Consider the following 18659-nt stretch of genomic DNA (forward strand, 5'->3'; position numbering starts at 1 on the left):
CTGTGGCCCAAACCGTATCTTGCCTAGGAAAAGCATGGACACAAACAAGCCACGTCTAACAAAAAAAAGGTGCCGCAACCCTTAAACCACAATACCAGCAGTGGAATAAGCGCGTACACATGCAGAGCTATGCTTCGACGTGAAAAGTGTGGGCACATACCAGACCAAGCTCAACATGGAAAGGCGCAAGCCATAGATGGGGATGATGCAGTGAATGCATGCGAGCTACAATGCAATATTTACAAATATACAATGGAATGGAGTATTTACAATGGAAAAGGCCTGCGGCCCAAACTGTATCTTGCCTAGGAAAAGCATGGACACAAACAAGCCATGTCTAACACAGAAAAGGTGCCGCAACCCTCAAACCACAATACCAACAGTGGAATAGGTGCGTACACATGCAGAATTATGCTTCGACGTGAAAAGTGTAGGCACATACCAGACCAAGCTCAACATGGAAAGGCGCAAGTCATAGATGGGGGGGATGCAGTGAATGCATGCAAGCTACAATGCAATATTTACAAATATGCAATGGAATGGAATATTTACAATGGAAATGGCCTACGGCCCAAACCGTATCTTGCCTAAGAAAAGCATGGACACAAACAAGCCACGTCTAACACAGAAAAGGTACCGCAACCCTCAAACCACAATACCAGCAGTGGAATAGGCGCGTACACATGCAGAACTATGCTTCGACGTGAAAAGTGTGGGCACATCCCAGACCAAGCTCAACATGGAAAGACGCAAGCCATAGATGGGGGGATGCAGTGAATGCATGCAAGCTACAATGCAATACTTACAAATATGCAATGGATGGAATATTTACAGTAAAATGCATGACATATGCAATATTTACAGTGAAATGCATGACATATGCATTATATATAATGAAATGCATGACATATGCACTATTTATAATGATGCACAACATATGCACTATTTACAGTGAAATGCGTGACATATGCATGTTTGTTTGTTTTTTTTGTTTTGTTTTTTTGAATGCATGACAATGCATGATGAAGGGAAAATGCATGATAATGCATGTTTTCTTTTTGTGTTTTTGTTTTTGAAATGCAAATGATGCATGTTGTTTTTGTTGTTTTCTTTTTTTTTTTGAAATGCAAATGCATGATGATACATGATTTTGAAACGCACGACAACACGCGGCTTTTGAGATGCATGACAATGCAAATGATCTTGGAATGCGCGACAACGCGCGGCTTTTGAAATGCATGTGAACTCGAATATGCGACGACGCGCGTCGCTTGAAATGCATGGTAATGCATGTGGACTCGAATGCGCGACAACGCGTGTTGCTTGAGATGCATGATAATGCATGTGAGCAGTGCACATCAATGCAAGTTGTGCTTGTTACGACGTGTGCATGCATGCAAAAATCAAAGGTCTTGCATCTTTAGAGGATTTAAGGTCTCCTTGACCGAGCGTGTATAAGGTCTCGCCAGACCAGCGATTTTGAATGCGCGACAACGCATGTCGCTTGGAATGCATGACAATGCAATATATTTACAACGGAATGCATGACATCTGCATGCGAGGTGCGCATGACGATGCGCGACAAGGATCATGCCTAATCAATGACCGAAGGTCTTGCACCTTCAGAGGATTTAAGGTCTCCTACACCGAGCGTAGTTAAGGTCTCACCAGACCGTACGTGTTTAAGGTCTCGCCAGACCATGCGATTTAAAATGCAAAACAATGCAAGTAAGGTATGCAAATGCAAGACAATGCATGTGGGGGCAACTTTCGAATCTTTAAAGAGACAAAATGACACAAAAAGGATACACCGCACCCGTATTCAGGTGCCACGCGCAAAAGACACGGTCTGAGGTCAAAACGGAGATCGACTGAGCTTTGAAAATGCACTTTCTTGCACTGTCTTGAGCAATAAAGGCCCCAAACCACACCTCTAACCTAAACAAGGTTTTAGGAGGCTCACCGGCCATCAGGGGAGGTCACCGGCTATCCATCGGCCACCAAAACCTTCTATCGGCCATCTATTTGGCCGACCGGCTAACAGCAAAACAACTCAAACAAACCACTGCTCATTCTGAACACTCGGCTCGTAACACAATGCTTGGTTTAATCTGCATACAGCCCACACAGCTCACAACTGATTCTGAACACTGCTCATTCTGAACTCTGCTCATTCTGAACTCATGGCCCACAACAGCATATTACTCATTCTGAATACAAGGTTTATTCTGAACTTGTAGAAGTTGAAGCACACTCAGATGCTCCAAAATTTCTTGCTTCGCAATCCGGAACCCAAAAGTTTCAGATAGGTCCAGGTTTTTCTGTTCACACTTTATCGGGGGTGGACCCTGTAGTTTTATGAAAGAACCAAATCATGCTTCGCATAAATGTGGAGAATAGCACAGCACTCTGAGCACAAAACGATTTGAGAAAAGGGTTTTCAACCGGGTATTGAGCCTACCACTGAACTTAGTGAAAAAGACTCAATAACGAAAAACAAAAGGTAAACAACCTAAACACGACGAGACACGCTCAGAACGACTCCAAATAAAAATCGAGACAAAACAAAAGACACGACACACAGACGTGTTACAAAGACGAGAGACCTCAGATCACAAGGAGCCAGTTTCTTCGGGTATTATTCTCACCCTTTCTTATTTGTGATTCTCACATCACTCTGCCCTCGGGCTCGGTTTTTTCCCTCAAAACCCTTTTTCTCACTTTTCTCTCAACTTACATCTCTCTATTCTTTAATCTCTCATTTTATATCCCTTCCCTGGATGGTTGATGGATAAATTAGAGGTCGTGGGTTCATGCCCAACACTGTTAGCTCACAGCTATTTCCTCCGGTGACGTTTAGTCGATGTTCCAGATGAGGGAGTGGAGTGTTTTAATCCATTCCAGTTCGTGCTTCGCACTTGGCTTGATACTTTGCTGCTTGGAGGGTGAGAAAGCTTTCACCCCTTTGTCGTTGACTTCAGTTGTGCCCTCTTCTGGCAGGTATGCTGGCGACGGGGAAAAGACAGGAAACCTGACTCAACTGTGCCCCTAGTTCATCATTTTGACCATTTTTTTTGTTTTGGTTTTCTACTAAAACAAATTTTAACCAAAATGAGAGTCTGATTTACATGCTTGTTCGATTTTTGATTTGAAATCATGCAAGTCAGGCTATGAGCACTGAAAATTTTTCTTTTTTGGGTCCAAGAAAATGGTCTAGTTTTGGAAAATGAAACAATTTTCGAGAAAATGGTCAACCTCAGTAAAAATTCTCAAAAAAACTATTTTTGCAGATGGTCACTGCTCAACAAGCGTAAAACTTACTCTTGAGATGTACAACCTTAGATCGGAAGGAAAGCTGCCCCTTTTCTGAAGGACACTGCATGGCAACGGAAAGTTGCCCCTTGTTTGAATGGCACCACAGCGCTTTGAATGGCAACAGAAAGTTGCCCCTTGTCTGAATGGCACCGCAGCACTTTGAATGCCAACGAAAAATTGCTCCTGGTTTGAATGGCGACTCATGGCAACAGAAAGTTGCCCCTTGTCTGGATGACGCCGCAACATATTGCAAACAGTCCTCCTTAGTGATGATCACAACCGGACTCTCGGATACAGGGAAGACGAAGATGGTCAAAACCAATATATAGACATAGTCGCTTTGAAAGCGTTGAGGGCTGGACTTCAGGATGAAGCTGCCTACGTATCCCAAACATGGGAATCAAGGATGATTAAAACCACTACATGGACTTAGTCGCTATAAAAGCGTTGGGGGCTGGACTTCAGGATAAAGCTGCCTACGTATCCTAAAGATGGGAATCAAGCCTTACATAGTTCAGGTTAAGGTACACTTGGGTATTAACCTTCACTTTTTAGGCTCTAACTTTTGCTAAGGCGCCCGTTGCGGGTTTTCGACCTTGCGAGCTTTGTTCTTTTTTCCTTTTTCAATTCTTTTCTTTTCTTTCTTTTTATTTTTCTCTTTTCATTTCTTTTGCATTTTTTTTCTTTTTTTTTTGTATTTTCTCTTGCTCTAACTTTTGCCTAGGTCGCCCTTCCGGGTTTTTGGCCCAGCGAGCCTCTCAAAGGGTAAAAGTGTAACAAGTCCATGCCAAATGGTTTTGAGACCCTAAAGTCATCTGAATCCAGGAAAATAACTGTTGTATTGATTTACTGAAGGACCCATCTTCGGCTCTTCGAGCACATCGGACATTTTTTACCCTAGTTGGAGGGGTGCTTCTGTTCTAGCTTCACAAGCTTCTTCTGATGAGATCTGATTTTCTTGATCTGACTTTGGTGCCTCTTGTTCGAGGGCAGCTTCCAATCTGGCCACACAAGCCTCCCTTGATGGTCGATCGTTGAACACTCAGAATTGTGGTTCAAGGTTTTAAAGCAAGGGCTCAAGTCTTGAGGCTGAGAGAGATCCTAAGCTGCACAATCTCAAGAGCGATTCCACACAGGTCTTCACAGGACCGCGCAAAACATTTTGTTTTTGAAAGTTTTTAAAGAAGCGACAAATCGCTCGCGTTGAAGATAGTGTGGAACCAGTCTGGATCTGGATCAAGCCAGGGTCCTTCTTAGTACTCACGCTGACAAGCATGATTTCAATCATTAAGGGCTTAGCACGCCTCTCTTTCTCTCAAATGATCAAAGTTTTGCGAATCTCGAGGAATTCCTTTCTCTTCGTTTTTATCACCATAGTGTTAAAAAAGTTTTGAAAAACTTAGGTCAATGCAATGAATTCGAGGTGCAGAAGAGTAAGTGAGATGCTCCGCCGTTTCATTCACATGCTCTGGCACAACTAGCTCAAAGTATCAATAAGCACGGAAACATGATAGCTGCAGCCATTTCATTCAGATTCCCTGGTTGCAATTGGCTTCACAGCAGAGACAGACTCAAAAGGAAAACAAAAAGATAATTACAAAACAAAACGGTGTTCGAGGCAACAACCCCGGAATCACCTAACTTCTATACAATAGGACTAACTCGATACAACAAGACAGACCCTGATGCAAAAAGACTGACTCAAGGCAATGAGACAGATTCAAGACAAAACAAAGAACTGACTCGACACCCAAGCCAGAAATTAGAAAACTGCATTCGCAAATGCTCCCAACAGTGCGTGCCAAACGCCACATCCGAAATACACCGGGCGCCGCCTGCAGGTGATCCAACCCTTAATCACATACTTGCAGTATCCTTGAAGTCCAACAACTCAATGGTAACAGACTTTGCTGAGGTGGGTGGGAGGATGACCTCATTGTCGATCAAATCTTGCACTTCGTGGCGAAGGCGGAAACAACCATCGATGCTGTGACCGGTTTGCTGATGGTATGCGCAGTACAAGGCAGCATCATGTGTGAGGGGGAGATTCTTCGGAAGAGGTCGAGGTTCGAGGGGTTTAAGGTGCCCTTTTTTAGCCAGAATTTGAAATGCCCTAGACAAAGGCATGTAGAGGGCATGAAAGACTCTGCGCCCTTGAGGCAGGTACTTCGAAGTCTGAGGGTTCTTGCTAGACGCACCAACGAAAGGGTCGGCAGGCACTGCTTTGGCTTTCTGATCTTTTCTTGGTGCAGGGTTGGGAACGGAAGGAACTGTTCTGGCATGACGGGGCCTATACCGATTTTCCGCCTGGCTTGAACTATCCTCGGCTAGAGTGGAGAAAGCATCATCCACAGCTTTAGTCATGACTGCGAATACTTGCTGCTTATTCATCCCCCCGGCTTTCAAAGCCTCGACTGCCCACAGCAGTTGTTCAACGAGATCAGCATATGTTCCCACTTTATTCTTACCTCTAGCCTTAGCCTGATCGAGGGTTTGGGTTACTATATCAGAACGGAACCCGGTTGTTGTTGACATGTCATTGCCATTGCTTGGGACAGCTTCAGGCTAGTTGAGCTCGATCACAATTCGTCCCAGTAGCGGGGGCTCTTGTGGTATGAAATTCCCGGCATATGGTGCAGCTGGTGGCGAAGCCGACATTCCATAGGCCAAATCGGCCACAGATCTCTGGAGGTCGCCGATCATTCCCATTAACTCAAACGTGGTGGGTTCACGAACTTGAAACATCTGGGGTTCCCAGATCGGGCGTGCAGTAGGCGACCTGGGCGGATGTGGTATTTCAACATTGGTCTTACTTTGCAGGGTGATTCCTTGGTCTAATGTGGCTGTCATAACCACGATTTCCTCTGAACTTTGGGTCATCATAAGTCCGCTGAACTGAACGGAGATGATGCAACCGGCGATTGACGGATCAGACGTCTGCCTTGCCTTAGCGAAGGAGAACACCAAATCTCTAAACCCAAATCTCTGAACTGAAAGGGAAAACAAACAGCATTTCAGCCCAGACGGAACAGACACAGGCATAGCTGAAAAATTGTACTCTAGTACTGATCACTGTTCCCCAAAATCACTGCCCCAAAACTGAGTCTGATACCCGCAGATATAATTGATTCCCCAAAATACTGATACTGATGCCCTCAGGTCTGGTACTTAAACTTGCAAACTGATATGTGCATTCCTGTAGAGATACACTCTAAAAGCACATAGCAAGTAAAAGAGAGCCAAAACACCCCTACGTTGGGGTAGGGTTTCCCTGCCCTATTTTGTCAGGAGCTAGGGTTTCACTACGTATGCAGCCGTTTCAAACAACCTATAATTGGGTAGCAACCTATCCTAGATTGGAATGGTCACTATAGATTCCGGATATGCACTAGGTTGAATGGTCAAAAGGGTGCCCCGGTAAAAATCGGGGTTTGTGTTCCCATACTGGCAGAGCCCGCAACCGGTTAGCCTTATGGTCATGCCTTGACAAGGCAAGCCTCCAGCAAACCGTTCAGGAATAGCAGATGGCCAACACGGTGTCCTAGGCGCACCAATGCACATGCAATGCAAAGAAACACATAAGTGTAGTCAAAACAAGATATCATGAGTTCAAGTCAAGTTCTCTATAATCCCCAACAGAGTCGCCAGAAACTGTGGACGCGCCCTCGGCCTTTATGCCACCACAGTTCGGACTCCCTTTTGTGTCATAGTTCTTAATTTGAACCAAAGAGTCCAAATCCGGCAAATCGTTTTAAGAAAACAGATTTTTAGAAAAGAAGTGACAAACATGGACTGCTTTGCCAGATACAGAGTCGCCACCTAAATATTTTTTAATGGGGGAATTTAGGAAACCCTGACTCGTTTGCCTAAGGCCACGTATCCGTCATTACCAAAGTTGCCTCGGCTCGGGAACTTGGGTACGATTGGGGAATATCAGCTATGAGCACCCCTACTCGCCCGATCTGAAGATCGACCTCTACTAACCATGATATTCAATTTTGAAAACGTTATGTGTTCTTATTCCGGTTAATTAGCTAGAATTACTATGTGATGCGCACAGCAAAACAAGTATAGACTAGATCGCCTAATTTGGAACAAAGAATCGCATATCCATTTGTTTAGAAAATGTTTTGAAATTTGCTACTCACGAGTAGGCTAAAACACGAATTTTGATGAGTTGTTCCAACTCAAGCAATCCAACCTTCACCCACAAGCATTCAGGCAGTTCATATCACATAAGCATATAACCACATGGTAAACATGCTATCATGTTAACATTCACACTCATGCGAGATACTAAAGCATAAATACTTACATCGTACTCTGTGCCAAAATAGTGAACTAGTTAGTAATCATGCATGATCCTAGTCCATGTTAAAGTGGCTAATGCATCACATACAAAATGTCATTAGAATAGGCTTGGCTAATCTAAGGATGGTATGTGAAATGCAATAACTCGGTGCACGTATTCAAGTTTGAAACTGAAATGCTATGCAGTTAGCATGATGCGCCGAGCTCGGTGCATGCAAGACAAATGTATAAATGCACGCATGCATAGCATAAGGTATGCTAATTTAAATATGCCCTAATACTAACCATTGAAAGCAGGTAAGTAAAAAGGGAGAAAGAAGTGGGGGTTAGAAGATATGCACACACGCACCCACACTTATTACAAATTCACCCTCGCTCGGAGGGACCGAAAGAATAATACAATTTAACTAACTATCAAGCTAACTAAATATTACAGACAATTAACTAGTTAAGCAAATTAACTAAGCTAATTAAGCAGTAAAAGCAGCCTCGGGAAGAGGGCCCAATGTATGCGCGCTCTGTTCTGCTCGGAAACCCACCACCATGCACAAGTTTGCCTCTGTTTTCCCTGCTCTGCTCCTCTGAAAATTGCACAAATCCCAAGGTATGCTCCATGGACACTGTGGATCACCACCGACCAAGTGGAAACCCCACCGACCATGTCCGGATGGTCATCGACCATTTGTTGAGCTCTCGGCCATAAATATTTGGTCGGTCGGCAGTATAGATGGCCGACTGGCCGGCCAAAGCTTCCTGCAGAAACCTGTTTTGACAGCAGCAGAGGGCAAAACATGGCATGGCAATGCATTTCAAGCAATGTTTGCACCAACCACTCTCCTTATCATGTTTATGACTCAAAGGGGTATGGTACTCGATTCTCGGACCACCAATCGCGCATTTCAATGCGTGATGGCCCAAGGAACCAAGTATGCATTTTCAATGTAGAATGAAATGCACATAACAAACAATGAGCTCAACCTCTATCATACTCAATTCAAGAGGCCAAGCATGCATGCCAATGCAATGCAACCTAGGCATGCGAACTAAGCATGCAACATGGCAATGCAAACAAGCATATAAGACATGTGACAATCATGCTAATGACAAGTATGCGAGATGCAATGTGGATGGTCAAGCATGCAAGCAAGCATGTGACTTCATTCAATCATGCAACAACACATGAGGTAAATATGTAGCAACATGTTAAACAACCTAAACATGCAACAACACACATGGTAAGCATGCACCAACACATAAAGGGTGGACTTAAACCAATTTGAGCAGCCCTCAACTAGGCCTCAAACAATGGCCAATGCTAAGGAAATGAGGGCCAAATGCACATACAAGCATGCATGCAAACATAGTCCATCACTTAGGCATCAAAGAGCAACTTCTAAGTACACTTAAAAGAGGCTAAACATGGGCATATGGCAAGCAATATAAGCTCTGAAAATCACATGAGGATGGTGCTAAACCAACCTAAACCAAGCAATCAAAGCATGCTAACAAGCCCAAAGCTTGAGGCCAACCAAAGGGCTCAAACCATGGCCATGCCAACCAAGCCTCAAAGGGCCAAGGGGACTCCAAACAGCCCCAATGCAGGTCTAAACAAGACCAAAGACACACCTAGATGGCGTCTAAATGGTTTAAACATGCAAGCATACAAAAGAGGCCAAACATGGAGCATAAGATGACAACCTTATAAAGCATCAAAGGGACATCAAATGCAAGCATACAAGCATGCCATGAGGACTGAAATAATGCTATAAGTGGTTCCAAGCCACTGAAATGATGCAAGAATAGCATGTTAGAGGGTCCGATACTTAAGGCCTACAAGAGGGATTACATGGTAGCTATACAAAGCGAAGCATGGATGACCCAAATGACCAAAAATAGACCTCAAGCACACTAAAACAAGCATAAAAGCTTCACAAAGCTAGGCCGAAATCATGCTAGAACAAGGGTTAACACCTAAAGCATGTTAAGGCAAAAAATATGACATTACAAGACATGTATGCAAGGCAAGCATGGTGTGTCTAAACCAAGTAAAAACAGAGGTAAAGCATGGCAAAATACTACCAAATACCTACTAAAACATGGCCAACATGAGTTCAAAAATGGTGCTCACACATGAGGCTTAAATGGCACATTTTGAAGACAATAAGGAGAGGGGGTGGCCCTCTCCTTCTTAGGACCTTAAACCACCATCCTCACCACTAAAATCCCTCAAGATTTCAGTGGTGAGGAGGCCCAAACAAGGTGGTCCCGGAGCTCACCGAAATAGCACAAAAATGGGGCCAAACAAGCCTTAAGAGGGGTCAAACAACCCCAAACAACAAAACATCCTTAAACAACTATTTTAAGAAAGTAAAAACAAGACTTTTATTAGTTATATGTAAAGTCTAAAAATAGTTGCAAGATAGGCAAAAAAACTATGCAAAAATGGGGAATAAAAGGCAAGAACACTCACCCTTGAAGAACACTTCCAAATCACAAGGTCAGATCTCTTCTTGGATCAAAACCAGCTCAAAAAGTCCAAGATCAACCCTCTAAAGCCTCAGCAATTAAGGGAAGGTGTAATAGTAGGTGTTTATGTGCAAAACTATGAACAAACACACACTTATACACAATGAGAGGAAAGTATAGAGATAGAATAGACACACTTCTAACCCTAAAAAGAACCAGACCTCTGGAGCTTCTTTCTTCTAACCCTAATGGAGGGAGAAGAGGCTCCCTCTTTATAGAAGCTCACTCTTGTAAAGCTTCTCAAGTAAGCTAGTCAAGAGGGAGATCCCTTCATACACGTATATGGAGGGGAGCAAAGTGGGTGCCAGCTATCACAGCTGGCACAAAATATCTGCCAAAAGCAGATGTACAGTGGTTGGCCAGCCAAAAATGTAATTTGACCAAAATATATGGTCGACCGACCAACCAGAGTGCCGACCGACCAAATATTTAGCCAATGGCAACAAAACCCAGCCGGTGGCCTCAAGCCATGGCCGGTGATGTTTGGGAATGGCCAATAAGCCATTCTCTGCCCCTCAAAGGCAAAACACAAGTGTTTGGTGCAAAACCAAACACAAAACAGTCGAGTCGAGAGATCCTAAGGCAGGGCGCGTAGCCGAGACCTTCGGGAACTCAAGACAAACGCAAACAAAGATGATCACCGAGTGTTCAAACGGTGACGTCCAAGTCTTGAGGATGGTCAAAAATGGGGTGTCTACAATAACGTTGTTCTTCCATGGCCAAAAACTCAGTCCAATATTGAGGTTGTTCAGTTGATGGCATCACATTGGCATGAGGATCTTCTGGAGCATCATCTTCTGGGACTTCATTTTTTGAATCTTTTGGAGCATTAACACTTCCCATTAAATTGGAGGCTGCACCAGCACGGGTCACTGTATACTGATTAATTGGTGAACGGATTTTGATATCCATTTCATCTACAAGGTGAACCTTAAAATGTTTGAAAATTTTTGTTAAGAGTGCCCCAAACAGTAATGATCGACCCGTGAATTGACCTTGATTTGCCAGTATCACTTCTTTCATAATTATGAAACACAAATCTAACTTCTGACCAACTTCAAAACAGTATAACAAATAGGTATTAAAATATGGGACCGCATCATGATGTCCTTTTTTTGGAGTGACATTTTCCACAATCCACCGATGAAGAATCCGAAGATAAGGTTTTAAATGTCTTGCTTGTAAACTAGTCCCAGTAAATCTGTTCCGACAAATAGTAGTATAGACATCAGTAGATTACCAACGATATTCGCTAACTCAGCCTCAGTCTAAAAATGAATATTTTCATCACCTAACTCAACTCTAATAATGCTTGCCAAAGTAGGAAAATCAAACTGTATACCATTTCCTTTCACATATGACAAAAGAGTAAAATTTCCATCTTCTTCCTGAGTACCTCTTAGGTGAACATAAAATAGAGATACCAGCCGTGGATATACCTTTTAGGGCAAATTAATTAAGTTTAGCCATCCCATTGCTTCAAGTTTACTAATTAATAGTGCATCATATTGAGATGGAAGATTTACCCTCCTCCCTGTTACAATCGGTCGGCTAGAGAAGTTTGGAAAGGCTAGTGCATGACTTTCACTGAGAAAATCATCAGTAGGATATGACTGAATTTGAGGCTATTGTTCTTCGCGTCATGGAGGGTTGGAACTTTCACTAACTTGTGCTCTCGCTCTTTTAGTTTTAGGCATGATGTCAAAATCTGTTGAATTTCAAATGAATATAGTTTTAATATTACAATGCATATTAAAATGGAAAAACATTACCAAATTTCAGTATGCATACTAATTACATGTTATTTTCATATTACATGTTTTTTTAATTACCCTAAAAGTCAATAGTGAATATGCTGTATGAATTACAGTTCTGTATGAATGTGTTGCCTTAATATGCTATCTCTGTGTATATATCTATGACCTACAACAGAACCACCTATTTTCTTTGAGCTATCACTTGATTTAAGAATCTGAAGCATACTAGTATTATTCTACTCATAAGCTCCTAAAAGTGTGACGATATATTCATCATCATCAGCCTCATCATCAGAGGAAGAGGAAGAAGAAGAGGATGAAAATGAAGTCAATATCATGGATTTGAATTTGAAGGTATTCATTATGCTCTGTTTTGTTTAAGCTATGATCGTATCAGTTGTGTGGAGTTGTTTGGCATATGGATAATGGGTTTATATGAGAACATAATCCATATGCCAGACATATATGTAATGGAGGGAAACAGAAATAGGAAAAAGAATTGGGAACAGAAATGGAGGGAAAAAAAAAAAAATTGGCTGACCGGTCGACCAACCGGTCGCCCCTTTCCCCGGTTCACAAAGGTGGGTTCAAACAGTTCAAAAGGGTAAAAAAATAAAATAAAATAAAAAAATTTACACTTACCGGTCGACCAACCGGTTGCCCCACGGGATTTGATGCACCGTTGGAGCTAGTGATATCAGATTTGGTGAAATGAGTTATTTTTTACTCAAATTTGGTGAAAAAAGAAGTTTACCGTTGGAGATGCTCTTAATATATCAAACCATATCAATAAATTTATGTGTACAGAAGTTAAACACAAAATGATATATATTATTCACCAAAAAAAAATGATATATATATTTATATTTTAGTATATCAAAATAATATTAATAAGTCTATATTCAGAGAAGTCAAACACATTACATATATTTATGCTTTAGTAGATCAAAACAATATTAATTTAATAAGTCTATATGCTGAGAAGTCAAATATAAATAAGATATCCATGTTTCACAAGTCAAGCTAAAAATAAAGTAAATATTTATTTTGAGTGTGACCCCATCACACAAATTTAAGTCTTTAAAAGATACATCACAAGATAATTTTCAAATCACAAATTATATATAAACATATTTTTTAGTATATTAGTTTAGTAGCAGTAAAAATTTGATGATAAAATTCAAAATTTTGAATTCAATTCATCCTAAAAGGTTATCGGAGGTTTTTCCAGTCGTTAAGTAAAGGTCCTGAGATTAGTTGAGATATGCGCAAACTGAGCCAGACACCACATTATCAAATATATATATATGTACATGATATAATTTCTTTTTAAAAAATTATAAATTACACTGATCTCCTTTAAAATTTGAAAAAAATACAAGAAACCCTATAATTTTGGCTTAATTATAATGAGCTCTCTTAAGATTTTAATTTATAAAATATTTAGTTCTATTTGTATCAATAATCCGTTCCTCAAATATATTGAAAATAGATGTTTTATTTTTTTTTCTTCTTATTTATCCTTATGTATTACTTCTAATTCATTTAGTCTTACTAAAATAAAGATAAACATAATTATATTAAAATTGTAGAACTTATTATAGTTTAACCCTTTTTAAAAAGTGCATAGCTTCAAAGTACATAAATATTATATATCAACTTAAACTAAATGCATTATTAAATTAAATTAAACTTAAGATGTTAAAGTTTAAAATTCATGCTAAAACAATCCATCCCAACTTGCATTAAAAACTAGGAAATTGTCTATTTTTTTATTTTTTTATTTAGAATGGAGGAAATTGTCTACTTGCATTAACAATATGTTATAATTCCTTTGAAAAAGTGGCACACCTTTGATAGTAGAGCCCCGATCCAACTTTTTATTTTATTTTATTTTATTTTATTATTGTATGGTTTAATTTAAAATGTGTAGAGATTATGGATTTCACACTAATGGATTATGGTCTTTCTCAAAATTTTTTTTTAGATAAAAGCTTCCAATCATTTTTTGAAAAAATAATTCAATACTTCTGGAGAGTTAGGTTTTCATATTCTTTCACTAAAAATCATTTACTATGCTCCCTTATGTTTCTCATTCATCCAGCACAAAATCATGGGTCTTACGTTCTCCACCAATTACAACACCTTGGAGTACCACATGATTGTATTCCAAGAGCACCCAATAACCACTCTACTTTATGGGCATAAATTAAATTTGTTTACCCTTAAATTTTGACTAAATTTTTACTTTAGATTCCTTTTATTTCAATTTGAATAATTTGATCAATATACTTTAGGTCTAATTTTAATTTGGTAATTCTATCTCAATCACAATATATCAAAATAAAATAAATTAAAAAAATTAGTTTAGTGTTCGTGCCAAAGTAATCCCACCCACCAACTTGCATTATAAATTAGGACAAATTGTAATGTTGAAGATCTTAAAGCGATTTGTTACACCTAAACATTAGTTTTTCGGACAAAAAAAAAACCATGAATAATTTTTTTTTATAAAAAAAACTAAAAGTTAAAAAGCTACTTGGCATGCAGTTAAAAGAATTATATTTTTAACATTTTTTTTTCTTTAATAATTTTTTTTTTTAAATTATGTCAAAAATTTCAAATCCATCTTGTATAAACAAATCTAAAAATAGAAATAAGATAGTTTAAAACATTGAAAAGCCAATTGTTTTTTACTTTTTCGGTCATCTAGTTAAGTAGAATCGAACTAAAGAGGGGAAAAAAATGACAATAAAAAAATCACTAAAAAATTCAATCCCAAAAACTTATTAAAAAAGCAAAAAGACAAAGGTCTACCAAAAAAAATCAAATCATACACACTCATCATTCATGTTTTTTCATACAATTAACAAAAGTCATTTCCAAACATAACTTTTTTCTTTAGTTAACAAAGTTATAAAGTACTAAAAAGTCAATTTCCAAATAAGGCCTATATCTTAACCATACAACACATTATTTTAAGTTTAATTTAAAAATAATTACTCTAAAGGATCCATGCTCAGAGTCAGGATCCTCTATAGTGATTCTTTGTAAAGTGATTTTTAAGTGGTAAGTCTATGGTTTGACAATTGGAATGTCAATTGATTATTGTACTCTTAACTTTTGTAAAATTAAATCTCAATCATCTAAAAATTACTCTAAAATTAGTTTAAGAAAAATAATTGTAGAGAATCGGACTCACAAATGAGGTAATGGCTCCTCCATAACCCTCTATACTCTATTATGTGGGCCTCACTTCAACTCATAACGATAATTCAAATTGTTCATCTAATAGATCCAACAATAAAGATGAGTTTCGTGAAAAATCAATTTCACCAAACATTACTAAATACATGAACAGATTATACTTTATTTTTTAAATTGATGACAATTGTAAATTTAAACTTAAACTATTTGTTTTATAAAATAAAATTCAATTTGTACATTTATTCACCAATATTAGATTAAACAAGTTTTTTACACAACAATTTTCAATTAAAATTACGGGAAAAAAAATGATTCATACCATCATTACAGACCTAAAATGAAAAATGTTAAGGATCCCAAATATTTTTACCAAATGTCTTACATGGATGTGGGACACACATGTGGATTCCACACCCATCTGAAACATTTGGTAAAAATGTTGATAAAACATTTGAAATCCTTAGTATTACTCACCTACAATAAACTCACAAAATGAAATATAGATGATAAGATAAGATGGAGCTCCTAAATGAGCACACAATTTGGTTGTTTTAACAAATTAAAAAAACATATAAATTTTTTTTTTTTTTGTTTAAAAAATTACATCTCATCCTTTGAAATTTTTAATTTCATAATAAATGACTATTTTTATTAATAAACCATCAAGTCAATTAATAGTATTTAATGATATCAAAATGTATTTTAATTAATAATTTAAATAATTTTATTACTATATAAGAAACAATTATGAATTTCACTTTTTAATTAATTTTGTTAAATTAAAAATTCTGTCAAGAAAATATTTGTAAATTTTCAAATTACAAAAAATAGTTTATATTTTAAACAAACCTCATATGGTGTATTTAGAATTTACTTTCAATAAATAAATACGTGTTTAGGTTGAAAGGCCTAATCACATAGGGATGACATCTAGGTTAGACCCTAAGGAGTCGAGGCCCAGAGGTTACCCTCAGTGGCAGAGTTAGGAATTTAATGTAGGGGGCACCTATTAATTATAATCTCAGAATTTTTCTTCCTCAATCAATAACAATAACATAATAATAATTTTTCAAGCTAATAGTAAATATTAAAAATTAATATTAATTACAAAAAAAATTTAATTTTAAAGTTTTACAATTGACCCTGACGAGTTTTCATCTTTTGAAATCTTTCCATGATAGTATCATTGTCAATGCCATCAAAAATCTCTCTCAATGTAGACAACCAAGCTATCATTCATCCATTCATCACCCATTCGGTTCCGCAACCGATTCTTCACAATATTCATAGTTGAAAATACCCTCTCAACAGTAGCAGTTGCAACAGGCAAGATTACTGTTAAAGTCAAGAGCAAATACACCAATGGATATATTTTGTCTCTTCCAGTCTCCACTATTTTCTTAGCAAGATCGACAATTCCATTCAACCTTGATAACTCACTACTGGATAGCATGTCAATAATATATGTATCAAGTTTATCATTAAGTACCATGTGCTCCACTGAAGAAATTTTTTTAGGATAAAATTCGGCAAGATGAATTAACTTTTTCTTGTCAAAACTAGAGAAAGAGTTAGATGGATTCAAACATGCCACACAAAGTAACAACTCAGTGTTCGACTTAGTAAAATGAGCATTTAGTTCTTGAATTTGCATATCCAAAACAATGTAGAATAACTCAGTGCAATAGTGATGTAAGCTTGTAATTTCTTGAGCATTGCGCCTTTTTCTCCTTCGAGCTAAAAACATATCATCCATTTGAGGAACATCAATTTCATGCTTTTCACAAAAAGACAAAATATCATCAAGTAAAGATGTCCACCCACTCTCCCTCATCTTTTGGAGCCGTACTTTAGAAATTTGAACTAAATTCATGGTATTAACAATATCTTGATCTTTTCTTTGTAGTGCTTGCGATAACTCACTTGTAATAGCCAATACTGTTTTCATCAAATGAAGGTTGAATACAAACTCAAATAATTGAATTGAGTCCAACAATACATTTGCTTCTGCTCGTTGTTCTGAATTTGAACCATCCTCCGAAATCATTTCAAGCACATCAATCACTGTTGAAAACATACCAGCCAAGCTGACTAAAGTACCATAGTGTGAACTCCAACGTGTATCACCAGTACATTTAAGATTAGTTTCTTGATTTAAGCCTTGCCCACTAGATAGCTCTCCAGTATTAAGTGTCTCATCAATTTTTGCAGCTTGCTTCTCCCTAACAATATCTCGGCGTTTACATGATGCTCCAACAACATTCACCACATTAGAAACCAAAGTGAAAAGTAAAGCAATTTGATCATGATTCTTTGCCACGGCTACAAGTGCTAATTGCAATTGATAAGCAAAACAATGAACATAATATGCACAAGAATTCTCTTTCAGTATAAGCGTTTAAGACCATTGAACTCACCTTGTCTATTACTAGCCCCATCATATCCTTAACCCCGCAATCTGAAAATACTCAATCCAATTGTGTTTGAGTGAGAGAGCATTCGTATTAGCAACATGCTCAATACCCAAAAAGCACTCAATCACTTGGTCTTTTTTGTCAACATATCATCTTACAATTTCCATTTGCTCCTTGATTGATATGTCACGAGCTTCATCAATCAAAATAGAAAAAAGTGCGTCACCAAGATCTCTAATAATCACATTGATAGTTTCAAATAGAATATCTTTTTGAATATCAGGAGATGTCAACTTGAGATTTTGTGGAGCATTGCTCAATGCAACCATTTTGACATCTTCATTATGATCAACAAGAAAATTGAGAAGTTCAAGAAAATTTCCTTGGTTAGTTGAATTTTCAGATTCATAATGACCACGAAACGCAAGTCCTTGTCTTAAAAGAAATTTGACACAATCAACCGATGCATTCGAACGGGTTCGATACTCAATTCGAGTTTGATCAAATTGTTTGAAAAAAATCATTTGAACATGTTGATTTTGGTTTAACAAGTCTTGACATTTACTTGAAGCTTGATTATGAGCACTATTGGGACCTCCAACATAAGTCTGAATTTTTTCTTTTTTCTTCCAATTTAAGAAACCTTCACCAACAAAAAAACATCACCAACTTGATCTCTAATATCGGGTTTGAAAAGATAACAACATAAACAAAATCCTGCATCTTTTGCTACGCTATACTCCAACCAATTAGGAAATTCACTAAACCAAGCCTGATTAAATTGCCGATGTTTTTGTCCAAATGAATTTTGTGAAAAATTATGATCACGAGATTGACAAGGACCTTTTTGTAGATATGCCCTACGAATTTGGTCTCGATCATTAGCATTATAGTCCATAATCCGAGACCGTAGTCCTGGATCTGCAAGAAGGTTTACTAAGTTGATTTCTATGCGACTTTGTTTTGCGGAAGAATAATTATAGTCTTTTTCTTGAGGAAAAAATGATTCCAACTTTGATTTTCTTTTGAAATATTTCTCCATGACTATTTTAAAAAATCAAAATCAAAATCAAAATCAAAATTTATAATCAAAATCATAAACCCTCACAAATCAAAATCTCCAATTTTA

General features: G+C 38.1%; 1 protein-coding gene across 1 annotated transcript; it reads right to left on the bottom strand.

Annotated features, from left to right (window-relative positions):
- Positions 1-16314: 16314 nt before the first annotated feature.
- On the bottom strand, positions 16315-18054 carry LOC114308739 (uncharacterized). Its single transcript, XM_082871968.1, has 2 exons — positions 17689-18054; positions 16315-17496 (listed from the first exon to the last, which is right to left on the bottom strand). The coding sequence occupies exons 1-2, from the start codon at positions 18052-18054 to the stop codon at positions 16315-16317; spliced, it is 1548 nt and encodes a 515-aa protein (XP_082728094.1).
- Between the last annotated feature and the right edge of the window lie 605 nt (positions 18055-18659).

This window comes from Camellia sinensis, chromosome 5 (assembly GCF_055761805.1).
Source record: "Camellia sinensis isolate YWXY chromosome 5, ASM5576180v1, whole genome shotgun sequence".
NCBI classification, from domain to species: domain Eukaryota; kingdom Viridiplantae; phylum Streptophyta; class Magnoliopsida; order Ericales; family Theaceae; genus Camellia; species Camellia sinensis.